At 42.1% G+C, this 26,570-nt stretch overlaps 1 protein-coding gene across 2 annotated transcripts; it reads right to left on the bottom strand.

Moving 5' to 3' along the window:
• Window positions 1-314: 314 nt before the first annotated feature.
• Window positions 315-17,225, bottom strand: ptpn23a (protein tyrosine phosphatase, non-receptor type 23, a). 2 transcript variants are annotated; one of them, XM_086312229.1, is made up of 24 exons: window positions 16,981-17,225; window positions 14,922-14,996; window positions 14,021-14,148; window positions 13,546-13,622; window positions 12,102-12,151; window positions 11,881-12,012; window positions 11,706-11,786; window positions 11,488-11,619; window positions 11,344-11,391; window positions 9,974-10,030; window positions 9,666-9,724; window positions 9,502-9,581; window positions 8,330-8,444; window positions 8,152-8,217; window positions 7,781-7,926; window positions 6,929-7,246; window positions 6,289-6,443; window positions 5,857-6,188; window positions 3,168-5,688; window positions 2,776-2,960; window positions 2,567-2,671; window positions 2,202-2,340; window positions 1,768-1,881; window positions 315-1,307 (listed from the first exon to the last, which is right to left on the bottom strand). In XM_086312229.1, exons 1-24 carry the CDS (start codon window positions 17,062-17,064, stop codon window positions 732-734), a joined length of 5,775 nt encoding a protein of 1,924 aa, XP_086168355.1. In that variant the 5' UTR covers window positions 17,065-17,225; the 3' UTR covers window positions 315-731. The 2 variants fall into 2 exon arrangements, with proteins under 2 accessions (XP_086168355.1, XP_086168356.1); XM_086312230.1 differs by having other exon boundaries at window positions 16,985-17,217.
• Between the last annotated feature and the right edge of the window lie 9,345 nt (window positions 17,226-26,570).

The following is a 26,570-nucleotide window of genomic DNA, read 5'->3' as shown; positions in this document are numbered from 1 at the left end:
TTATTTCAGATTTTACAATAATGAATGATTAGTATCTTTTTTTAATTCCAGAAGGACAATTTTTGTAATATTCTAGTTTTAAGATATTTACAGTGTTACAAAGAAAAATAATCAACTTGTTAAGACGTGCTGATTTGTATGCTCCTCTGTTAACATAAAAACTGAACTGTACGCACTGATTGAGTTGGGAGTGCCTCCACATGCCTGCAACTTCATCTTTTATTCCAGCCATTAAATAATCACAGAGCGGCCAAGCGATGTCACACCCTTGGCGATGCTTTGATGACCAACAGTGAGGCGCCTGTGAAGTGGAGTGCATGCTGGGATTTTTTTTATTTTTTTTTTTTATAAGATGAGCGCAGGTTTGGTGCTGGAAGAGCAGACATGCTTCCATCCACCACACACGTAAAAAGAAAAGCAGCAAAGAATGAAGATAATACCAACGAGTGCATAGTGTTCTGGTCCCAGAAGCCATCAGTGATTGAAGGAGAAGCAAGTGTTTTTAGTTTCAAGCCTCACACCCCTAAAGCAGTGCAAAGTACACATTTCAATCTTCAAAACTGAACCCTTACAATCTGCCACTAGGCACATCTTGGTAATCAACCACTAAAATATCTCCAAGCCAATTTGTTTTGTTTTCCTTCTTTTTAAAGCAGGATTAGAAAGCGCTATAGGCCATCACTGACACCTGGTGGTAGAGTGGGTGAAAAGCAGAAATCTATAGTTTCATCTCAACGCTTGCTGAGGCTCCAGAGGGGATCCAGGCTACTGAGCGGGTCGTCTCCTTCGTCCCCTCGAGTTCCGTGGAGACCCTGGCCTTCTGCCGGCTGCAGAAAGCTTTGTTTAGTCACCCGCTGTTTCCCTCGACCCACCCCGTCCATGGAGAAGGCTTCAGGCGTCAGCGAGGCCAGGAGTTCCAGAGATGAAGGAGCCGGTGCAGAGGAAGCAGGAGGAACACTGGGCGGAGCCTCTGGGACTGGCTGATGGTTGGGTGCTGGCAGAGAAGAAGGGGAAACGGCATCAAGCCCGTTGGGTGGTGGAGGAGAGGCAGTGGGCGAAGTGAGAGGCGGGCTTAAGGAGGATGGGGGCTGTGGATCTGTGGCAGGACAGAGATCCTGGAGCTGCTGGATGTCCCCCAGTGAGTCAAGAGCAGGTAAGAGAGGGCCGACCTGCTCCTCAGCCTCCATGCCTGCATCTGTGGTACTTGGAGGCCGGATGCTTAGTTTAGCGATGGTGGCTTGAATGGAGCTGATGGGCATGTCACCGCCGAGGACAATATCCTGCTGAGATTCCTGTCTCGGGTAAGGCTTCAGAAAAACAGAGAGAGGTGTTTAAGAAATACAAATGAAAGAAGTGATGCAGAGAAAAAAAAACAAATACCTTCAGTACCTCAACTAACCAGAACTCTCAATTCATTGGGAACAATCAGGAGTGCAAAACTGTAAACAATTAGAGGGTTACAGTCAGATTAAAGTTGTGCAATTAGATGTGAGATGCTAGGGATTTGTTTTAAGAACCATTTCAGAAGTCCATGTCTAGAAATCTACAATAGAGGTGAGTAAAGTTTTGACTGCATAGCTCACAACACTGAACAAAATTGGTTCCAGTAAATATATGTATGTGACATTCTGTCACCTACAAGCTGCGTGGCTATGGTTTTTCAAAGGATTATTAATCAGCAGCAACATATCTTTCCCTTTATGGTGCTTTGTGAGCCACTAACCAGTTGAACTTATTTGAAAGGACAGTATAAGAAGAATGACAAACCTTTGTGGCTGCAGAGTTGGTGTTCTTGCTGCAGGTGGCGGTCGTGATGCCGTGGCGCTGAAGAACCTGCTCGGCGTGCTTCAAAACAGCCTCATAGCAAAACTTCAGGTGGAGCTGGAGGCAGACCGAAAGATGATATAAAGTGTGTACTATATGAAGAGCTATTCATCAGCAGTGCCTGATTCATGATGTACTTTGTCAGCATAGTCACATATTTCTACATTTAGGATTTTTGAGCAGCACTTTGCAAAGTGTTCTGTGCAACTCTTCATTTATTTCATAATGCTTAATTAAAATTTAGGTTTTAAACTCCTTGAAATGTACAATCAGCTTTTTCTGTTGTCTATATGTACATTTTTGCGTATTGCAACTTTAAACCTGCGACAACAAAGATCAATCCTAAACACAACATCAGAGTCCCATCTCTTTCTTACCTTCTCCTGTAGCATGTTCTTCCTCTGTTGTCTCATCTTCTTCACCAGCAGTGGAAGGTCTGGGATCCCATTTCCTGCCTCCAGCTCCTGAACAGCTGCATACAGCAGACAGAAGGCGCCAGTGCGTCCAACACCCGAGCTGAGACAAAAAGTGTACAGACTGATTAACAACAACTGAGATGCTAAAATGAATAACAAGGATCAAAACTTAGTTGGTCTTTTATCAGCAGGAAGCAAAAACAGTACACGTGTGTTATGTGTTGTCTACACTTGAAGGCTATGACCCGGAGGGCCAGGAGCATTTACATGCATTGAAGAAATTCCCTGTATGTAAATGGAATGGACAGCCACAGAAATACGCTCACCTGCAGTGCACAACAACAGGTGTATGTAAGGGTCTCTGGTGAAAGTAGTGTCCATGAACCTCTTGGATGAACCGCAGCAGATTGCTCTTGCTATCAGGAAGGCCCCTAATGGGATATGAAGAAATAATATTTGATGTACTTACGTTGCACTGCCAGGCTGACTAAGAAAAGTCTTTATCTACAGTTTTTAATATAAAGAGATGACTTACAGCTCTGGCCAGGAAGTAAACTGGAGATGGACAACAGTCCGCTTTAGGCTTTGGTCACGGTACTGCAGACTGATCATGCGCTCCACGTGTGTTGGTGTCATCTTCTGTGTTGTTAGGCTGAGTGTTATTGGTCCCTGAGAGAGTTGCTGGCCACGCTCCGTTGGGAAGTAACGCCAAACCTTTCCCTGTGAGGATATGGAAAGATGTTAAACACACAAACAACAAAGTAAATTAATTTAATGATGTGTAGCTTAATTTATTTGAGAAAACAAAAAAAACAAAAAACAAACACAAAAAACTTTAAGTTCTCTTGTAAAAAACATTTTTACACACTACTGAAAAATAGTAATGTACAGATTATATACTTCCACTGTGCAAACTAAACTCTGTACCTTTTCCAGCTCCTGCTCCGAAACCAGCATAACAATCAGTGACACTTTCTGCTCATACACCATCAGCCAGAAATCTGCTGCTGTGCCGGTGAGCGGAGCCTGCGTGGCAATAAGGCGTGGGCAGTATGGTGACAGGTCTTCCACATAGCTAGCGTTAATGTAGTCATCTTTCCCTGACTGTAGCACCACACGGTTTATGTCATAGGGCATTACGTCCTGATGACGGTTCTTCATGGTGTAGCAGCGGGCAATAGCAATGGAAAGCTGGCGAGCATCTTTCTCCTGCTGGTCCTGTAGCTCTTTCCAGCGGGCATCCAGCACAGAAAGCCCTCCCTCATTCTCTGAGGGGTTCTCCAGGGAATCTACTTGGGCTCTGTAACGTTCTAGTTCACTGTGAAGGCGGGCGACACGCTCTGGGGCTTGGTATGGGTCACCCTGGATCAAGAGAACTCCCTGGGAGCTTTTCTTTCTACGCTCCCCATCCTGAGGGTCAGCTTTGGTGGGTTGGAGAACATTAGTGGGGGCCTTGGTGCCTCCCGGTTGGCTCTCTGGACTTGAGGACAGGAGGTCATCTGTGCTTGAGTTCTGTCGTTCAAACAGTGAAGTGGAGGAAGAAACAGCAGAGGGAGAGGGAAGAGTCGATTGGGCTGTGCCTCCAGGAGTCGGGGTTGAAGCGGGCCTCTGCTGAGGGTTCAGACCTAGAGAAGACGGACCTGGAGAGGGTGCAGGGGAGGGAGAAGGTGAAGGGGAAGGTGGGATACTGTTGGGTGGCTGTGATACTATAGGGCCTCCAGGAGTGGGCTGAATCATGTGCTGAGTAGGTGGGGCATGTATACCATGTGGGCCTATGGCAGTGGGTGGCTGTGGGGCACTTGAAGGTACATTAGGTCCTGGAGCTGGAGAATACATAGCTGAAGGCTGTGGATGTGTCATAGAAAGAGGAGCCTGAGGTTGTTGCGGAGCAGCAGGCTGTGGTGCCAGAGGCTGCTGAGGCATCATTGGCGCTGCTCCAGGGTAGCATACGCCCCCAGGATGAGGCAGCTGAGATTGGGGTTGGTTGGGCATCCGCATGGGCTGCTGCGGCATATTTGGCATGGGAGGCTGTCCAGGGTGATGGTGGTGCTGTGGGGGTAGTGTATTGGAGGGCATTTGAGGCATAGGCCCCCTTGGCAAGTGGCCCTGAGGACCAGGAACCATATGGGGTTGTGAAACAGGAGGCATCTGTGGGTGCATTGCAGAGTGAATGGGTTGGCTCGTTGAGGGCATGTAGTTTTGTGAAACCGGAGGCATCGGCTGACTTGTGGGGGGTGCTGGTGCTCTGGGACCACCTGGTATTTGCATCTGTGGGTGAGGCGGTATCTGCTGGGCACCGGGGGGCATGGAGACCTGTTGGTGCTGTGGTAGCATGTGTTGATGAGGGAGTGCTTGGGGCATCTGTTGGTTGGAATGGGGTGGGTAGGGTTGAGATACAGGGGGTGCTGCTTGAGAAGATGGGGGTCCTGGTGGGTGTGTAATCTGAGGTGGCCTTGGCATGGAGCCTGGCATCATTTGAGGGTGTTGAATATAGCCCTGTGGAGTCTGGTAGCCTTGGCCTCTTGGAGGCTTCGCCTGAAAGCCATTTTGTTGTGACTGTAGCTGACCTGGAAATGCCTGCTGGTACTGGGGAGGAACACCAGGCTGTTGGGGCATATATGGATGTGGGTAGGTTTGTTGGTTTTGAAGAGGATGAGAGCCAGGAACAGCCCTTGGTCCAGGCTGGTACCCCTGAGGGAGTGGTTGTCCAATTGGCTGGGGGTACTGCTGTGGATGCTTCTGCTGTTGGGACTGGGGAGTCTGGCCTATACCCGGAATGGGACCTGTCGGTTGGGGAACAAACTGGGGGTATGCCCCTATCTGTGGAGGCACAGTGTAACCAGCTGAGGCTGCAGGTGGGACAGGGTGGTGTTGTGTGGGGGTGTAGCTGGGTATAGGTGCCTGGATGCTGTCCACCGTGGTGGTTGAAGGTCGAACAGGGACAGGGGCAACATGGCCAGGTTGGGGAGCTTGAGGAGGGGGAGGCCGATAGCTAGGGAGCCCTGCCTGGGGTGGCATTTGTGGAGGCCTCTGTGGAGTCATCTGTGGTAGGGGCCCACGTGGCAGGGGTCCCTGTGCTGCATGAGTCCCTGCAGTAGGAAACTGAGCAATCCGTGCCAGGAGTTCTGGAGGTGGCAGGTTAGCAGGGAAGCATGGAAGACCAGCAGCTGAAGCAGCCGGCCAAGGCAGAGAGGTGCCACCCAAGTTAGCACCAGGTTGCATGTAGGCATCAGGACCCGGCAGATGTGCTGCAGTGCGAGGGAGGGAAGGAATATCAGGAGGCAGGCTGCGGAGATCCTCAGGCAGGTCACCTCCCAAGGCCAAGATGGCCGCATTGATCTGGGCCAGTTCTGGATCCTCTAGGCCAGAAGAGGTGGAGTCAACATCCTTTGGCTTAAGGGACGGCTTAGCTGCCGTCGGCCTCGCTGGTGGCTTTTTCTGGGTCTCTCTGAGGAACGGCCAACACAAAGAGGACAGCATGAAAAATCACAAATGTGGATAGCATTTGTCTTTTACAAGTAGTTATAAGTTACTACTACATGAAGTACTAGTGATTTGTTGACTATAATTAAAGTACTCAAAAAGCTTTAAAATATTATTCTAATGTCTTCCTTACTTTTCGAGTATGGGCTTCCTTTCCTCTGCCCTGGTCTGACACAGGGCCTTTGCCCTCTCCAGTAGACGTGATGCTTTAGCTTCCAGGTCATCGTAGAACTCTTTTCCCTCCTGTGATTTCTTCATCAGGTCCTCGTAGGCTTCATATGAGCCCACCAGTCCCTGGATAGTTGTGTTCCACTGCTGCTCAGTCTGGGTCAGGCTTTTCCGAACAGAAGCGTATTGAACATTGGCTTCGGTTAAAGCCTTCAAGATGTTTTCCTGCGCTGCGAGGTTCTGGTCGATGTATACCTTTACTTGTTCGTACTTCTTCAGCTGCTCCTCAAATATGTGCTGGAGAGACACAAGTTAATAAGTCTCTCACGACAGCATTTATTTAGCAACTTAAACAAATAACAGTGTAACGTGGTTGCAAATGTGTTTTGCCAAACACCTTCATGTCTGCTCGCTCCGTAGTGACGAGGGTGGATGTGATGTCATCCTGCTGGATGAGGTCACGTAGCTGTTTTTCCAAAGAGCTTCTCTGTTCCCTCATCTCCTGCACCTTTCCCAGGATCCGCTTCATGCACTGCAGACCTGCTACTTCCTCTGCACAGACACAGGTGCATGTACCGTATGTGTTTATATTCACAACTCAAACAAAATCATATTCACAGTTTGACCAGTTAAAAAATAAACAATTAAGCTGTAGGGTATCAAATAAGACATTGCTCACTATTTTCCGGCATTTTTTTTTAAGAGAAAATAATTCCTTAGTCACTGGACAGTCAGCTGGCTTACTGATTTAAACTAATAAAAAAAAATTAGCTACTAAAACATATTAAAACATATACTGGATTTTGTCATTTGACCTAAATCTTAAGACTTTCCATTATTCATTAATGCGCAGCCCTGACTGTAATGCTACAATAAAAGTAATATACAACTAGGTTTCATATTTATAGTAATTATCTAAACTTTTTAACTTTGAAGAGCAGAAAATCTTGGGTGACTTTAAATGACCCTAATGACTTTATCTGCTCTACTAAACCTTGCAAAATTACAGTAACCTCTCATTATCAAAAAGCCCTCACCTTCACTCAGCTGTGGCCGTGGCAGGGCTTCTCTCAGACTATCCAGTGGCCCCCCCAACAGACGCAGATTGCTGATGTGCAGGTTCATGGCCCGGTGGAGCTCCGTGTTGGTAAAACTGGCCTTCTCATGAGCCTCCATATACTTCTCAAGGTCTCTGCGGATTTCAGCCAGAGCCTGGCCCTGGGCAGCTGGCTGCAACTCACCCACAGCAGGGCCACCAACTTCCTGGAGGGCTCGCTCACCTGCTTCATCCACCTCTAGCACATCTCTGATCTCTTTCAGTGAAGACTCCACATCAGTAAAGACACCAGAGAGCACTGTGCAGGAGAGGACATGAATAGTCATGAAAATATTGCAAAAATTTGGGGGGGGAAATGTGGCTTTTAGTTATCAAGAGATCATGCATGCTTAATTTTGTACATGCATATTTGTGCAAACTATTATGGACACACACCACTCGCTAGGACAGTTAAAGGTCAGCAATATTTTAATGTTGTGACATGAAATAATCTTCAATTCAGCTTTGGATTTAATGAAGAGCTTTCACTTAAATAATTTGCTGTAGGGACAGCAAATTATTAATAATGACCCACAATTTCGCTGTTTGTCATCGGATGACCTACTCACTCAATTGCTTCAATTAGGAGACAACTGTTTCATAAGAATGTAGCTTTTCTAAATCAAAGTGTTTGATTAAATTATTGAGCACCAGCTGCTGTAGCTGGGAAAAACAATTCCAGCTGTTGAAATTCGAGGGTTTTGCGTCTTCACTGTGTAACCTCTGTGCACTCTCATAATAAAAGATAGCAACTGCAATTGTTAGGTCTGCTGTGCTTGCCTGTGGCACTCACCTTGCATGGACTGAATGAGGCTCTTGACGGTGTCAGGACGGACGCTGAGGGCAGCGCACTTCTCCATCAGGACTGGAGGAAGGTGGTTGTACATATCGAGGTTGTCTACAGACTCTGGCTCCAAGCCTAGAGAGTCCATGAACTGCCTGTAGAAGGAGGAGGCAATAACAGTTACCTAATACTGCAACAGAATCTTTAAAACAAAACCCTAGTATTTTAAGTACTTTAGTATTTAATGTGGGTATAGATTAAAAGTTTTGCTGTACCAAGATTGGTTCTTATTTAAAATTCAACTGGGGGAAAGAGAGATATTGAGTAAGCCTTAGTTCGTTTACCACTTGAATGCAAAATTAATGACACATCATACTCACTCTAGTGTTTCATTCTTGCTTTCAATCTTAGCCATCACATCCCTCAACAGCTTGGCCTTTTCTTCACTGAAAAAAAAATACATAAGATATAAAAATGAAGATGAATAACGTACTAAAATATGATTGCGGATATTTTCCCATTTCTAGGATGAACTTGACATCCACAGAGGGAGCCTACCTGTACAAAGAAGAGGCTTCGTGGGCAGCCATGGGCACCAGTTTGGCAAAAAGGTCTGGTCCAGTGACAGTCGGGTCGGTGGGATTGACCGGCAGAGCTTTCACCAGAGGAGCACCTAGAAAGACAAAAAACATTTATGTAAAAGCGCAGATGAGCATAAAAGGAGAGCATGTAACCAAATGCATTCAAAAGAAGAGACTACTGTCATTTTACTTTTTAGCATCACTTGTACCTAATTTTACTCTTACATCCCAAACGTGGGGCAACTTGATTCAACAAACATAAGTTTGTCTTAATGAAATAAAAATATTCACAAAAAAAAAATCTTTGGTAACATCTCAAATCTGAATATTTAAGAATGTCTGCAGTATTATGACAGAGTAAATCACTTACTTTGGTTATGGGAAAATTAACCAACCAAGAAAAAGCAGTTTAATCAGTCAATAAAGTAGACTGATACCCCAACGTAATTTGAAAAAACTGCTTGGCCACTGGTCTGTTTCAAAACAGAGAATCATGTTCTGCCCTCAAAACATCACTTTATTGCATTTAGTCATTAGTAGTTATTAAACTTTCATTCTGTCTCTCTCTGCTTTCTGCTCTTTCCTATCACCTCAAACTGGTCGCAGCAGATGATTGGTTCTGCTGGAGGTTACTTCCGGCGAGTTTTCCCCCCATAGGGGGTTTTCTAATTGTTGAAGTTTCTTTCTAAAATTGTGGGATCTTCTCCCTACAATAAGAGCACCCTGAGATGACCGTTTGTGAATTTGTGCTATATAAATAAAATTGAACTGAACTATTAATTGACGGCTTATTTCTCAAAAAGGGCCTAATCTAGAATAAATGGTTGTCAACTTTTGCATTTAAATATAAAAACTGGCTAATATTAGCTTTGACTGTGCATTACTGTTGGCCAAGCATAACATGACATGCAAAACTACTTTAGAAACGACATATACATTAAAATCCATGAATTTTACTTAGTGAAACTTGATGATTAAAATAATTATATCCAAGGAAAACAGAAAACAAAGGCACGACACCAGGATAAAAATGAAGGAAGATATACAAAAACATATTCATACACAGTGTATACATATTTGCAACACCCTATATGCAAAACCAGCTTTGCATGTACTGACTGAGCGAAACATACTGATGCTTCCTGTTACCTTTTACAGAGGCTAGAGTCTCCAGAGACGGAACAGTCTCATGATAAATGAAATCATTGTCCTTTTTGGCAGAGTTAAACCTGCAAGGTCAAAGAAAAAAAAAGCTCAAAAACCGCTGATGATCATGAAGTGGCCGTAACTGTTAACTAAGAGTTTTTGCTCACTTTCCACCGATAACATCCATGGTGAACTTCAGGGCCTCTTGCACGCTGTCAGGTTGTCCCTGGTTGTAGTAGGATAAAAGGAGAATTCAGAACGAGTGATTGAACATCTTTTTTCTAAATCACAGAGTGTGTTTCCAGTAATAGGAGGTCTATGCATCTGTATGATGCATGTCTGCAAAGACAACTTCAGAAAATTTGATTCTCCCAAAAACATTTGAAGTTCAAGTGTGAAAACAGTTCAAAGAAAGTTCAAGTCACACTAAAACGACCTAAGCATGGATTGCCGGGAAGGTAGAGAGAAGTAGTACCTTTGCTAGTTTGACGGCTTCATTGAGTTTGTCCAAGGAGCTCTGCAGGTAAGCCAACTGTGGGGGAAAATGAGCATTTAAGCCATTTAACCGACAGAAAAATAAACATGACTCAACAAAACTAACTAAGAAACTGGTCAAACTAACTGAAACAGTTTTACCTCTAAAATTTAAAATAAAACTAACCATTGTGACACTCAAACGTCATGTTCAATTCAGATTAAAAGAAACTATTCCCTTATTAGTACCAAGAAGGAAAGAGTTTCTTTCCAGTTTCCCAGGATGTCAGGAAAGGGTACATGTCACTAATGTCACTAGTTCCTGGTGGCAGGATGCCAGTAAGACAGGAAGAGTCTTCATTCTTACATATTTGTTTTTAAACATAAATAAATCTATGAGGTAACATAACCACTGTGCTCTAATGTGCCGCCACCAACCCCCACAAACCAAATGTTAGTCATAGGTATTGGTTTGTTAATAGTGTGATATTTTCTCATTTTCACATTCTTACTAAGATTAAGATAAAGAATATCCTATTACCTCCTGAGAACAGTGGAAAAAAATGTCACGTCACTGTCTTTACAGTTAGGCTAGTTCAGCTGCATACTAGCCCAGCTTTATACGCAGCATACAGACATGTTAAAAAAAAAGGTCAAAGAGTGTATTTCAAGAAATGCAAAACAACAGTTTTTTAAGCGATGACGAGCTGGCATTTTTAGAGTTCTTGCCACTCAAAGCACTATGAGCTGTGTGCACTTTAACCACTTTAAAATCACCAACAACCAAATAAGAGTTCGTTGAATGTGGGAGGAAGCCACAGTGTTCAGAAGAAATTCATACAGGCATATGGTGAACAGGAAAACACCACACAGAAAAGCCCCGTTTGATATGAACCCAGGACCTTCCTGCGTTCAGGCAACATTGCTAACCACTGAACCAGCTCGCCACTCAAAGATTTGCAGCACCAGGTGGGCTTCCATACGTGTGCTAACCAGGAAAAACCAACTTAGGCGAAAGATCAGACCACAGCGGACTCACTATGTTGATGTGGCTGTAAGGAAAATGATCAGCTGGAAACCCTCAATTTGAGCAATACATGTGCATTAGTAGAGATTATAAGACAAAAATACCCTTTCTAATCTAGTTAAAGAAAAAATACTTGTTTGTCTTTATTTCAGTTGAACTGTTAGACAATTAAATGTATTAATAACATTAGAAAATGGGAAAATTTTAAAATTATATCAGCACTAATTCCTCTCGTGGGATTTTTAATCATATCAGTAGCAATGCAGCAAAATATGACTGCACAAATATAAACCACAGCACCCTGACAGTGGAAAATAAATAATGCATCTGTGTGTTGGTCCTACCCGTTCTCCATACTTCTGCTGCTCCTCTGCCTGTTTTCCCATATGAAGCTGTTGAGAGAAGCGAAAGCAATTACTGAGACCAAACTCAGCACACACAAACAAGTGCATACATGTAGGGAACTAATTTGCCCCATAAACACTCACATGCGCGATAGAAGCAAAGTAATAAATCTTCATCTGAACCAGTTTCTTCCAGTCTTTCTGGATCTTTCCCAGCATGGAAGCCGTCTCCGAGTTCTCCAGAGCCCTGCACGCTTCTTTGTAGTAATCCACCACCTGTAGCAACAGGGCCGCAGTTATTAGCATTTAATATTAAAATTAATGATGACTATATGATTCATATTTAATGGTAAGAAGTCAACCTGAGCACTTATGCGAGCAACCAGGAAACTCTTCCTGTTGTCCAACATGGACTTCTCCAGAAGACATTCCTGAGCCTGGCCCTGCGAGAGGGACCAAGGTTAAGGACACTCATTTGTTTTGTGTGTGTGTGTGTGTATTTTAATCTATGCATGCGCATGTAGGTGTGTAATCTACCAGCATAAGGTTGATGTTGAGGTTCAGAATCTGGTGGCTCATATCCACACTGAAGTTGTGGCTGAAATGGTCTCTCAGGTAGGAGAAGGCTCCTGCTGAGCACTGGAAATGAGTGCAGGACACCTTCATCCCCTAAAAATGAAACAGAAAGAGTCAGTGGGACTGTGTGAGCAAACAAAATGGCCAGAATTACTCTGCGCCCATGTATGTGTCTCTCTTACCTCCTCAGATACCCTGTTGTCCATGGCTCCCAACATGGAGTGCAAGGCCCCTGCAGACAATCCACAGATAAGTTTGGTGGAATTTGTAGGTTTTGTTGTTCACATTCAGTAAATAATTGGCATTTAAGCTGAAAATTATCTGAATTTCTCCGCATTGTTCTTTAAAGGAAGTGATTTGTGTGACACGCTCAATAGTGGCATGCCCCTACAGCATATACAATATGGTACTGAGGGGTTTCATGTACATATTTAACATTAACTTCTGAAAATCTCCAACACCCTGAAGAAAAAGCGATTGTTTGTGTCAACCATAGAATTCTGAAATAACACAAGTCAAAGCTAACACAAGTAAACACAAAATGCAGTTTCTAAATGAAGGTGTTTATTATTAAGTTATTATGTTATGACATAAATTAAAATGGTAAATGGCCTGTATTTGTATAGCGCTTTTCTAGTCCCTAAGGACCCCAAAGCGCTTTACACATCCTGTCATCCACCCATTCACACACACATTGACACACTGGTGATGGCAAGCTACATTGTAGCCACAGCTGCCCTTGGGCGCACTGACAGAGGCGAGGCTGCCGAACACTGGCGCCACCGGGCCCTCTGACCACCACCAGTAGGCAACGGGTGAAGTGTCTTGCCCAAGGACACAACGACCGAGACTGTCCAAGCGGGGGCTCGAACCGGCAACCTTCCGATTACAAGGCGAACTCCCAACTCTTTGGAAAGCTGAGTTTCGCCTGCCACACCTGTTCTCAGTCAAGACATCACTTAAGTAGGCCCTGCCTGACAAAGTGGAGCAGACAAAAAATATAATGAATTCTGCTGTCTACCAAAAAATCCTGAAGGAGAATGTCAAGCCATCTGTTTGTGACCTCTAGCTGAAGCGCACTTGGCTTTTGCAGCAGGACAATGATCCAAAACATATCAGCAAGTTTGTTTCTGAATGACTTGAAAGAAAAACCAAAATGAAGACTTTGGAGTGGCCTAGTCAAAGTCCTGACCTGAATCTGACTGTGATGTTGTGGCACGACATTGAAAAGGCACTTCATGCTTGAAAACCCTCCAATGTGTCTGAATTACAACAATTCTCCAAAGATGCTTCGACAGTGTTGTAAAAGACTCATTGTGAGTTATTGCAAACGCTAAATTGTAGTTGTTGGTGCTAAGTTATTATGTATTGGGGGTAATCACTTTTTCCCACAGGGCCATGTAGCTTTGGATTTCTTTTCCCTTAATAACAAACACCCTCATGGATGAAGCTCCATCTGATTAAAATATAATTTAACAAATACTACAGTACTGAGCAAGACAGCATCGGACGTTCCAATCAATTGCTTTCATGTTTTTCATTTTTTGTTTTGTTTTTTTAAACTGACATGTTCAGATGCGGTTAACTGTTACAGTTTATTACTATTATTGACTCTAAGTGACTCACCCAGATTGTACAGGATGCAGGCTTGCTCATAGCTGATGTCATCATGGGTGACTGTTTTTCCAGAGAAAATTTCAGTCCTGTTTTCCAAAGAAAATAGAAAAGTATTTTTAAAGAGAATCAAATGCCTGAACAATATCATATATTATTGATTTCTAAACCATAGTATTAGAATGACACTGTATTCATAGACACTACAGAAAAAACACTGAAGGACTGCATTAATTAAATGCAGTTGAATTAAGTCTAAATTAGAATTTAGCAGTACAGGTTCGCACGCCTAATGTCAGTTCATTCATTCTATCCACATCCCAACATTCAGCAACTAAGCCAGTGTGCTGACACTGCTCTCTACGAGCAAGCTGCAGTGAGTGTGTCTCTAAAATAAGCTTCTCTGGTGTTCAGCAGTACAGACTGCAGTTGGATGGGTATGTGTAAACACTCCATACAGTTTCTGTGGATTCCTGTGTGTTATTACCATGAGATGGGTACTGCAGCCTCCTGGCCGGTTCCCATGGGCACCCGGCTCTGCAGATAATGCAGCTGGCCAAAGTACTTCCTCAGTGTGCTGCATCCCTCGAAATCCCTCGTCACATTCACTGCGCTCTGCGAAGCAGACACAAACATTGTGTTTCTGTTGTGTTTAATCAGCTACAAAAATCATTACTCTTGCAAAGACGCTGTGACCCAGCCCAGCGATGAATTATGTAACAATGGGTTTCAGTGCTTAATGCTCAGAATTTATCATTTTCCTTGGCAACACTTCAAAAGGCCTCATTATGATATGATTGATAACTTGTATCAGAATGTTTTGTATTGAAAATCCCTGTCCACATGGAAATACTACTATTAATGTAAAACTGCACACATATGACTATACATGATGATCTTAACCTCATCACAAAACAGACAGTTTGTAGTTGTGATGCACTGGATGGAGGTTTCTTTTACTATCTGGTTGGGATTGTGAGTGTTAAGGTTAAATATTAATGACTTTACGTGATAACCAAGTTTATTCATCACAATTTTATTTACACAGTCCTTTCAAGGTGCTTTATAGTGAACAGTATACACCTTGCAGTGTTAGAGAGAGAATCCCAATAATCAAAAGATCCCCTGTGAAGAAGCACTTAGCAATGGTGGGAAAGAAGAACTGTCAACAGAACACGGCGTCCTGCAACAAACACTATAACCCCGGCAATATCCCAGTAAGGACTCATAGCCGTATGTGAACTATGCCTGGAAGTTGGGAACACTTAATTTCAGGTACAAGGAGATGCCTAAAAGTGAATTCCACTATATTCAATAGCAACCCACATAACGATGGACAAGTCCGAGTCACAGAAATCTGACTGAGAATACTTTGACACAGTGCTCACCTGCCGCAGCGTCTCCAGTTTCTTCAGCTGTTCGTTGTAGTTGTCCGGATTCTCTCCATAGTTCTTCAAGATGAACTAGAGAAAAAGAAGCAGAAGCAAGAAGTAGGTGAATGTGCTGCTGAAACTCAGGTAAAAACCAAATTAAATGAAGGGTTAAATCCTAATAAAGAAATAAAATATCATCTCTAATACTGAGGGTTAAATTCTTTAGAAAAAAAAATTCAAATGTCTTTGAACTGGGGCTCATAACTCATTATGTTAATCTTTAGTCTTGAGCATAAGCCAAGCATTTAGACTCTTGGAGCTTCAAGACTTCCCATCATGCTTTGCCAGGACTCACACTGTCCCCCATAAGCACTACAATAAGCTTTAAGCTACTACCGTAATTGTCAGGTCAGGAGGTAAACAGCCCTGCAGATACTCATTCTTCTACTAGTGCTTTTGTTTCAATTTTAATTCAATCATGGAAAGGTCACAATGACAAAGCAAGAAGACAGGCACAGTCACGTTGTTACTCCTTCAGGCCAAATATGTGCTGTTGTGCATTAGTTTGGGGTAAACAGAGAAAATGTTGGTATTTTAGATACATTTTAAAATAATGTTGTTCTGATCGACTACCCCTTATTTAAAGGCTACACTTTTAAGGCCAATAAAAATAATAAAATAATCATTCTTAGTATTTTTTAAGAAAACACTCTGTCGTTAAATTAAATCAAAATAAATCTTCCTATTACCAAAAAGAATTACTAATAAGAAAGTCTGAAACTGCATCTCCACCTCCACAGTGGCTAAAAATATACTCCACACCATGTATGAACTGAATCCTTGGACCTAAAAGGATGTCTGGATCCAGATCAGTTTGTGACATTTTTGTGGAAACATCAAGATAACATCTCTCGAATTTGCTTAGATAAATCTGAAATACATTTGTGAAACTATGATCCCACAAGTGCAATTTTGTTCTCTGTGCCATAACGATTTGCTAACAAACAAACCAAACCAACCATATAACCCCTCTGATTATTGTATTTAGTCATGAGGACAAAGTCCTTTTACGTGCACGAGGAAGAAGTTAGGGAAGACAAATGAGTCACCAGATAAAGATGATACCAGCTTTAATAAGCAGTCAAATGATCTGGAGTTTAAATATCCCAGATGAGTTTTGGAAGCAGCAGGCCTAAAAAAAAATCCGTTAATATTTAATTTTCTTTTTTTCAAGCTAAGAGCGAAATCCCTTTTTGACACCATACAGGAATAGGCTCTTCTAACGCCCAATGGGAAAAATAAAGCTTGGACGCTCACATAAACAAGGTTTTCTCCCAGAATGGATTTGAAAGCACCAAAAAAAAAAGGGCCCGAAACTCTTTCTTTTTTCCTATTTTTTAAAGAGTTATTATCTTCCATATTTGTCCTCTACAATTTTGTTTGTTTCTGTTTTTAAATGCCTTTATTTGTTTTTAACATGCGCTACATAACAGGATAACCCATCTTTCTTACGGTTAAGGTAAGAAGTAGCGTCACAGGTTTAGTGACAACTTTCCCTGTGTATTTCGTTATAGAAGCTTATGTAAACCCGTGTTTATTATTAAGCAGGCTGATAGTTTGAATAGTACAAACTGCTCCGCTCGCTCAGGTGCATGTGACAATGAGATCATTGTTTATTATTCTCATGTCGGAAGGCTGACTCGAGGCGTAGGAGTCCTAGAAATACTCACATATGCCTTTCGCGTTGGCAGTATTTTGATCGATTCCTACAAAGCTAGCCACTTAGCTGAAAGCTAAATATCAACTTGAGTTTTTAGCTTATTACCAGCTAGCAAGCAGCTTGCTAACGTTAGCAAACAAAGGCAGTGAGCAGGAGGGGTTTGCCTGACACAGACCTTTGCTAGCACGTCAGCTACCCGTTCTGGAAAAATCTTTTACCCTCGACAGGTAGCGACAACTGTTGCTTTGAGTTATGGCTAGCGGTATCCACTTGACAAGGTTATCCCTTCGTTCATAATCCTTGTTAATTGACTTTCGACCTCAGCCCTGTTGCTCCACTCCCCACCCAGCTCACCTGCCTCACGGACGGGCTGAACTGGAACTCCCCAGCCTCTTTCAGATCCAGCCAGATCATCGGCATCCGGGGGACCGCCTCCATCGCGGCCGAATCTACACGGAGCTCTCAGTCGGTGCGATGTCAAAATCCCGCTGACGAATTTGTGGACGTTAACGGTTTTCCTGAAGATAGCTTTTCCCCCCAAACAACTGTGTCATGTATCCATTTACACTTCAACCGGAAACTGGAAACACACGTGACGTAGGCCTTCGATATGCTTGTGAGCGTTTCTGGGAAATGTAGTTCCTGAAGAAACTAGACTTAGGATATAAATCACACTGGAAAGTAGCTAACGTATAATTTTATTATACAGCCACAAATTTAAAACATTTACAACTAAATATTTTATAGGAAAAAAGTGAACCCAATATAATTGATTTTCTTGTGTCAGAAGAAATGAGAAAGATACAAATCGCCATAGCAAGAGTGAAATGTTTTTGTTATACTTTTAAAACTTTAACCTAAATCAAATCTTTTTTTAATAATATATTTATATTATGTAAAGCTAATTGGTTAATGTGGTCATAGTTTTTAACTTCTTAGTTTTTAATTTATTACAGTAAATTAAAAACTACAACTGCACACTCATGTCTTTAAACTAATTGTTTAATTAAACCATAAGGATTATTTGTTAGGGAATGGTTTACCATGATACTCTTTTTTAAATGTTGAGCAGCCTATTGGTTATTTTATTTTCAGCACTTCACCAATGAGTGAATGATTCTCCTGGAGAGAACAGTAGTGCATATTGGGCTGCAGATGCTGGGGATCATAATGTCAGAGTTCTAAAAACAACTGGGTCACAGCCTGGGGCAGCTGTTACAGATTAATTATGGAATAATATTTAGCCTAATCCATAATAAGATGCATGTGCATACTCGTCTACCTCCATGGAACACTGATTGTTTTGGCTTTACAGACATTAGAGTTAAAATTATGCAAACTGGCAATGAAGTTCTAAACAGTAAACAGCGTCACCTGTTAAAAAGGTTTTTCTGGGAACTAGTGGCAGTTTTTGAAGGCGCTGTGTATTTATTGCATGTTCACACGATCTCTGCATTTTAAAATAAGTGGAGAAATTGGAGCTTTCACCTTTTTATCTTTTTAAAACAGCCACATCCGGGATCATTTATATTTATGAATTAAAGGACTGCTGCTAATGAAATGGGGCAGACCCATCTCCTCTCCTAAAGTAAAGCCGACTGTGTGAGTGAAAGTTATGATCATTTACATTTCTGTTACCGTGGAGTGTCAGCTTTGGCTGATAAGCTGTCATATTTGCGGCAGTGTATGAGAGAGAGCTGGAAACTCCCTAGTCTGTGACAAACTCATACATCATTTCCTTCTTGTAATTACATGAAAAAGAAAAACTTATGCAAGAGGGCTTTTTTTTTTAGCCTGTAGGTTATGTTTATGGTAAATCTGAGATCTAGATGGTGACAGGAGTTCAGTTATAAGATGACAGAAGTTCTTTTGGAGTGGTAATTCAACAAAATATTACTGAAAGTGGAATGACAGTGTATAAATCATAGAAATTACTCCGGCTTAGGTTCTACACAAATATTTACCTACATTATAGCAGCTACCAGCCTTGAAGTACTTATTAGATCAGTGAAGGTGCACTCAGTGTAGGTAGGTAGGTAGGTAGGTAGGTAGGTAGGTAGGTAGATAGATAGATAGATAGATAGATAGATAGATAGATAGATAGATAGATAGATAGATAGATAGATAGATAGATAGATAGATAGATAGATAGATAGATAGATAGATAGATAGATAGATAGATAGATAGATAGATAGATAGATAGATAGATAGATAGATAGAGGAAGTGGCTGACATCCAGAAGTCCCACTAGTGGCTGGACAAAGCTGGACTGAAAGACAGCACACAGGCTCTAATCATGGCAGCACAGAAGCTGAGCACAAGATCCACAGAGGCTGGGATCTATCACACCAGGCAAGACCCCAGGTACAGACTGTGTAGAGATGCCCCTGAGACAATCCAGCACATAACAGCAAGCTTCCAAGATGCTAGCAAGCAGGGCATACATGGAACGCCATAACCAAGCGCCCGGCATAGTATACAGAAGTATCTGTGCTGAGTATGACCTGGAAGTCTCGAGGTCTAAATGGAACACACCCCCTAGGGTAGTGTTGACTGACTGAGCTAAGATCCTGTGGGACTTCCAGATACAGACGGACAAAACGGTGGTGGCTAACCAACTGGAGATAGTGGTGGTAGACAAGGTGGCTGTAGTGATAGATGTAGCATCAGGAAGAAGGAACACGAGAAGCTGGAGAAGTACCAGTGGCTCAGACAAGAGCTCGAGAAGATGTGGAGAGTGAAGGTAACGGTGGTCCCAGTGGTAATCGGAGTTCTAGGTGCTGTGACTCCCAAGCTAGGCGAGTGGCTCCAGCAGATCCCAGGAACAACATCGGTGATCTCTGTCCAGAAGAGCGCAATCCTGGGAACAGCTAAGATACACATGTTTGAAATGTTTGAAATAAAAATGAAATAAAAAAAATAAAAAAAAGATACTGCACAGGGCCCTCAAGAAGCTCCCAGGCCTCTGGTAGAGGACCCGTGGTGGAAGGATTGACCGCCCACAGAGACAATAGGGGAATTTATATATATATAGCTAAGCTGCAAACCCGCCTCACCCGTTTTTTGACATGACAAAAAAGAAAAACACACATTTTAAAAATAATAAATAATAGTAATCTGTAACCATCTTGCATGGTTTTCAGTAACGTCACCCTGTGCAGAAAACACCTGTCTTCATATGTGGTTATCTACAGTTGTTCTCACGTTCTCTTCATTCTTCTTCTGCCCTCTGTTGTGTTTTTCATTTTCTTACCACCAGAGGGCACTGTGTGCCTCTGTACAGAACAGCGTCAGAGCATCAACACCGAAGACGTGCTGAAAACGACGGCACTGCACTGGGAGGCTCCGCACGGCCACAGGGAGCTGGCCGAGCTCCTGCTGGGGTGCGGTGCAAATGTCCTCTCCCACAGCGAGCTCGACATGATGGATCCCAGGAACACTGAGCTGAACGTACTGCTACAGGTGGATGGATGGGAGTGAGGACGGAAAGAGAAAGACTGTGAAGGATAGAGGAATCCAGACAGTTAAGAACAGGGAAGCGTAAGGACAGTGTGAGAGAGTAAGGAGTCAGTAGAAAAGACAGATAAAGGATATTGAGGCAAAGTGGAGTGAATACAGACATAATGGTGAGATAAAAGAGGGAAAGTGGCATGATGGGAAGATGAACAAAGCAGGCAAAGAGGACATTGTAAAGATGAGGGAGGACTAAATAAAGAGGGACCGAAGAGATATAAGGACATAAGGAGAAAGATAGGTTAAGGACAGAAAAGCTGAGGCAAGTCAAGTTAGGTCATCTGGGTTTCTGGCAGCATCTCAGACACATAACATTTTGGCACAAGGTTATTAAACAAGATAAGGGAACAGGAGACAGTGAAAAAGACACAAAATGACCAAGCACATTTCAGCCAAGGCAGGTAAAAAATGAACACAGAAGGGAGAGCGAGATGGACAGATAGATGAAGGCGGAAAGGCAAGGAGACATGGATGGATAAATCAGGGGCCTGTGAGAGAGGAAGGAGGGAGAAAGATGGACAGAGATTATAGGGACAGCAAAACAGAGAGGAAGGATGAGGAAGAGGAGAAATGGTGAAGCCAGGGATATTAACAAAAAGGGCTGATGGAGGAGGACGAAAAGTCAGAAGACTGTGGGACTGCAGGCGCCAAACATGTTTGCATGGGCCCCCTGTGATTTCCAAAATACGTCTGATGTTTTCTAAGTGCGACTAGCGAAGCCCCAGTTTGACTGGTGTTGCTATGGTTTCAATAGCCATGCAGCCTCTGTCTGTCAGATGTTGCAGACTGTTTTTTACCATAGCACCCACATTAAGACACCATTTCACAATATAGAGGATTAGACCCAGTGATTATTAAAATAACAGTTAAATGGTTGTGGATTATATTAAAATGGGTGGACACGGACACATTTGGAGATTTTAAAAGGCCCACGTGCTTTCCTACCAAGGTTTTACATAATTGAGGTGTGTGGGGGCTCTCAGGCGATACGTAGGAGGCTCTAGTTATCATTAGATAACTTATCTCCCTTATCAGGACTCTTCAGCTAGCCAGACTAGAGATAGTAGGGCCTCGAGCAAAAGCAATGGATGACCCATGCGACACGGTTGCATACAACAGGGCACCGATACAGAACGTGTTTATGAAACATAAACACCCACGAGGAGGGAATTCATGACTTTGTGAAGGATGAATCACTGTAAGCGCACATTATGCCAACACAAGTTCATCGTCGAAAGTTAACTTTAACTAGGGGATTTTTGAGGCATTTCATGAAGCCACAAAAATGTTTTTATCATGTCCAGAGAGCACAGACACTCAAGTGGTAGGCAGATGTCTCTTTCAGATGAGGTGCACTAAATTGAGACAGGATTCATTAATAGCATGATTTACTTTTTTGCAAAAGAGAATGTGGTACAGTCAGTATAATGCTTTCTTTCTAATCCTAGGCACTTGCTACTCTTTATAAAAAGTGCTGTCACATTCAGTTACTAAGTATTTGCCTCCATCCTGATTCCTTTTTTTTTGTATTTTTGTCACGTTTCAAATCATCAAATAGATTTTAATATTAGACAAAGATGACCCACATAGATACAAAGTGCAGCTTTTAAATGATTATATCATTTAGTAAGGAGGAAAAAAAGCTATCCAAACCTTTGTGAAAAGGTAATTGTCCCCTAAGCCTAATAACCAGTTGTGTCACCCTTGGCAGTTTGCCTTGACCTGTGTACATCCCTGTCCTTGTGCAGATTTGTTGAAAAAAATGTAGATCTTCTGAGGTTACCCTCCTCTACATCTAAAGGGTCTATATTTTTCCAGTGCTAGGCACCGCAGGACATCTGTAGAGGTCTGTCCATGTCCTGAGTGTTCAGAGCTGTTTTGATGGCACAAGGAAAACACACTATCTGACAAATGGTTTGATTTGGGGGCAGATTGGTTTGCAGACTATTAGTAAATGCAACGGAAATAAATTTTACCTAATTGAAAACCACCAATTCCTTGTGTGCTTGCATAGGACAGCTTACAGAACCAGAAACAACTACATCTACGTCATCATCCATGCTGGTGGGATTGTCAACATTTCAGAACTGGGCCTCCACTTCCAGCAAGATCACGGCATGGAAGTGGAGGCAATGGAATATGTGAAAAGACACCTAACAAGACACATTATCTTGAGAGATAAAAAAATGATTTCTGACAAGAAACAAGAAAAAAAATTAAAAGTTACTGAACAGTAACTGACAACTGTTAAACAGAACAACTCAGAAAATGTTCTTGGAAGGAAACGCTTTCAACAGCTAACATTCATTTAGAGCAGCAATCATTCGCTTACACCTGTGAGAATAGAAGAACATCAAAAATGTTAGTATGCACAGCTTAATCCCTTTTTCCCTTTGTGGTTGTGTAACAGTTTGGCTTTGTTTCATTTTTGTACGGCAGCAAAGTGTTGGAGTGGTCCTTTGTGGCTGTTATCTAACAAAGCTAGCCAACTGTTGTCTTCAGACAAGTTAGAGAACACTATGGATGAAATAATTCTTCAGCATGGCTGCACAATGGTGGGCTAAGGGTCATCTCTATACTGGTGAACCAGGAGCCAGCAGCTGTGGGCCAACAGTTCATCCTCACCCTGCTTTGGCAGCAGAGCGAGTGGGCTATTTATGTGCTCAGTGCTTTTGAATACTGATTAGGAGGTAAGGGAGATCAGACATGCACTGAAATTATAATAATTGTAGCTAGTTTTGGTCAGCTCCTTTGGAAAAAACCCTCAAAAAACAAAAGACAGGGCAATTAGTGGATTAAAACATGATAACTATTAAACACATTAATATGGGACACTATGGAGAATGCAAGAAAAATAGAGAAACTGATGCAGCATACCAATCTCTCAGTGATGATTCCCCAGTAGCATGTCTGACAATCTCAAGGTGACATTCACTTTAAAGTGAGAGTGAGAAAACTTGTCTTCTTCTTCCTCTTTTAAAGGAAAGTTAAATTCAGCATAGAGCGCGTCTTAGAGTTCAAAGACTAATTGTTACAAAATATTTTCATCCCTAAATGTATGTGCATATTTGCATGTACATTATATGCTATATACTCTTACGTGTCTTACAATTCTTTTTAAAATGTTTTCTTTCTATTTTAATTCTTTTATTATATTATCCTTCTGTTCAGCACTTTGGCCGACACTTGATGTCTTTTAAATGTGCTATATAAATAAAGATGACTTGACTTGACTAAAGGGGATCATGCTCAAAAGGGTTAAGAATTACTGATACATTATACACTTTTTTCCCCAGAAGAAAAGGATGCAGGTTTCTGGTAATACTTTATGTTAAAGCTTTATTCCTGCAGAAGTCAACAGATCAATAAGCTGAAGGAAAAAGTTGTTTCATTAGTGTTTCACACTGAGTCTGCAGAAGAAGCAGTGGGCAGACTTTTAATGAGCTTCATCATTTAATCACATCAAGATGACTTATCATTTTAAAACCGCCAAATAAATGGGAGCTGAAAGTTTTGTAATATTAATGGCTCCTTCTCTACAAAATGTATCTAGAATTTACTGTTTTACAAGTTACACAGGAGCAAAAACAGTTTGTGAGGCTTCTTGGTGAGCTAACCTAAAGTTAAACACCTACTAGTCAGGTAGGAAAGAAAAAAGCTCCATAAGTATGTGAAAATATCCTTTTCAAGTTTTATTTTTTTATTTTTCTGTCAGGATTTGTGATAAATGACCTCAGAGTGATGTGCCAGGCAGTAAACGTCTCTGGAGGTGTACTGTATGGGCAAATATAATAATGAAGCAATTACTGTAAGAGCACTTCATCCGCTCTTATCCATGATGACCTATATCAAGCAGATAGAAGCTCTATGTTGCACTCAAGGACACTTCAGCAGAACCCACAAGAATAGTTTATCTTCACTGAATCAAAGTTGACCTTTGTTGTGGAGTACCCTCCTCCATCTACATAGCCACTATAATATAGATTTGATTTCAATGAGAACTGGACACATCAACATATTTTGGAAATGAAAACTACATTCAGTAAATAATGTGAAGGTGTCAATAACTGCATTCCCTCAAATGGTCACTTTAGGCCGGCTCCAAAACTTTCCATAGATTCCCAAGATAAAATACAAAAGTTTACAGCAGAAATAAATATCTGAAATGAACTGATATAATGTAGAATTTAAATTTAATTAGCGTTTAACCCAGGCACGGGGGGATTTCCATACCAGATTGGCTGAGCCCTGGAGTGTGGAGATGGGAGTAGGGACTTTAAACATGGATACACTATATATAGGACAGCGGTCCCCAACCCCCAGACCACGGACCTGTACCGTTCTGTAGCGCAAAAAAGGTTGGGGACCGCTACAGAACGGTACAGGTCCGTGGTCTGGGGGTTGGGGACCGCTGCTATAGGACATTAAATGGCCTATAGTGAGTTGCATGAGAGACTGGACACTAAAGAAGGAGAAAATGTCATATAAATTTCCACATCAGAGAGATATTACTAGAAAGGATGTGCAGCAGGTTAGGGAGAGCAGGTTAGAGATGGAAATGTACTAACAACTGAAGTGAGCTCTGAGGACTTTGGGGCAGGCAGAAGAGAGCCTGGAGAGCACAGGGATGCACTGGAGAGAGGAGGAGTGAAAGTCAATAGAAGCAAGAAAAATGCGCGTGTGGATTTGAAGGAGACGTGTAACACTGAAGAGGCAAGGAGTAGAGATAGTCAAGGCAGATGAGTTTAAATAGCTGGGATTAACCATCTAAAGGCACAGACGGTGCATGACCACAAAGAATATTGATGAATGTACTAAATGAGGACATGCAGAAGGTTGATGTAACAGTGGATGATGATATAAAAGGCTGAGATGGAGGCTAATGATTTGCTGTGGTGTCCCCTTAAAGGAGCAGCCAAAAGAAGAAAAAAGATTAAGGCTTAAAGTCATGTGGAATCAAGGACACAGTGGCTGCTATTTGATCTTGTTAAGTTTTTGATTGAAAGTAAGTGTTCATTATTGCCACAATGTGCATTTGGTTTTAAACCTGTGGGTCACAAGTCCAATATAGCTCCCTTTCAAAATCACTTACATTTTGGATACACCTTGCTAATCAAGCTAGCTACTCAGCAGTAGCATTAGCAGAAAACTCCCAAGTTCTATTCCCTCTTCTAAATGTGACATATACATTTGTTATGGGGAGATTTGTCAAGTCTCAGATTGGACTGGTGACTATAAAATTGATAGTGCAAGCCTAATTAACAATGAGTTTAACTGGAGACAAATTTGCACTGTGAAAAATGAAATTCTTTTGGATGATGACTCTTGGGACTCCTGGGCTAATTTTCTTTGACGCTTTGACAGTTTTAATCGGTCTCCTGTGAGCTCTTGCATGAACAATCCTAAAGTGGCTTGAACAAGAAACATTTATTTTATAATTCCAGTTCCAGAGTTCTTTCTGAAAGTTGTTTCTGCTTTGCATTCACTGTTCCTGTGTCCTACAAAGATCTCCATGCTTATGAGCCATTATGTGCAAGTGAAATTTATGTAAATTGTTTTGTACAACAGCCAGTAGAAGCATTTATATTCCCAGCTCCCCTTGTCAAGTTCTCCCATGGTCTTCGGTAATGACTGTCATTACACTGGGCAGCTCTTAGACATCAACAGTCAGTCATAGTGGTGAAAAATACCATTGCACGCAGCTCCCTGTTAGCAAAACTCTTGAAATGTGTGCACAGAAAGGCTCAGTGGGAGTGAGGGCTGGTAGTTGATGTGATATGTATTCCTGAACAGCTGTCTTGCTCTGATGTACTTTGAGGAGGGAAGCAGATTGCAGCTGACATGTAACTGACAAACCAGCTCCAGACTTTTACCAAGATGTGGGAGATGGAATCATATTTTTGCAGCGCACACAGTCTGTCAGTGCTTTACAAATTTTATCCTTAAAAGTTTATCATGGCCTGGTACTATGTTATGGTGCTCTGAAGGCTATGTGGGCTCTCTCATAGCTTGACATCACCTGATAGGCGCCCCCAGGCTGTCCCAGAGCGACCAGGAGCAACAGTGCTTCATCAATCAGGGCCCTGAGGCTCAAAACGACCCGCCTGAGGAGATCAGCTATCCTTGAATAGTAGAACCACCTCTTAAAATGCAGCCATGATTGGACATTTTGTTGAAATGTATTTTATGTTATTGGATGATTTAAAAACAGTTTTATAAAATTTGTGTTTTCTAGACAATGAATCCTCATAACTTTAGTTATGCCTTTTCTCTAGTGCTAGCTTACAGTTGAGATTTGTAATTTTAAATTGGAAAAATAATTTCATATTAAACAATAATTTCTATGGAGGGCTTCAATAAATTTCCTTTGTGTGCAGGCTGTAATCAGCTGATCTATGCTGATACTTTGAGGTTTGCTGATCTAACTGAG

Source organism: Aulonocara sp. 'chitande type north' Nkhata Bay, linkage group LG11 (genome assembly GCF_057382095.1).
Source record: "Aulonocara sp. 'chitande type north' Nkhata Bay isolate Kocher_YH1m ecotype deep benthic linkage group LG11, A_spYH_male_GT1.1, whole genome shotgun sequence".
Lineage (NCBI taxonomy): Eukaryota > Metazoa > Chordata > Actinopteri > Cichliformes > Cichlidae > Aulonocara > Aulonocara sp. 'chitande type north' Nkhata Bay.
This window is presented reverse-complemented; position numbering and strand designations above follow the sequence as displayed.

Coding starts and splice junctions, on each gene's coding strand:
- ptpn23a (XM_086312229.1), bottom strand. CDS start 17,064: ATGGAGGCGGTCCCCCGGATGCCGATGATCTGGCTGGATCTGAAAGAG. Junction 13,623..14,020: donor GCTGCAGTACCCATCTCATG/GTAATAACACAC, acceptor TTTGGAAAACAG/GACTGAAATTTTCTCTGGAA. Junction 6,189..6,288: donor CGGAGCGAGCAGACATGAAG/GTGTTTGGCAAA, acceptor GTGTCTCTCCAG/CACATATTTGAGGAGCAGCT.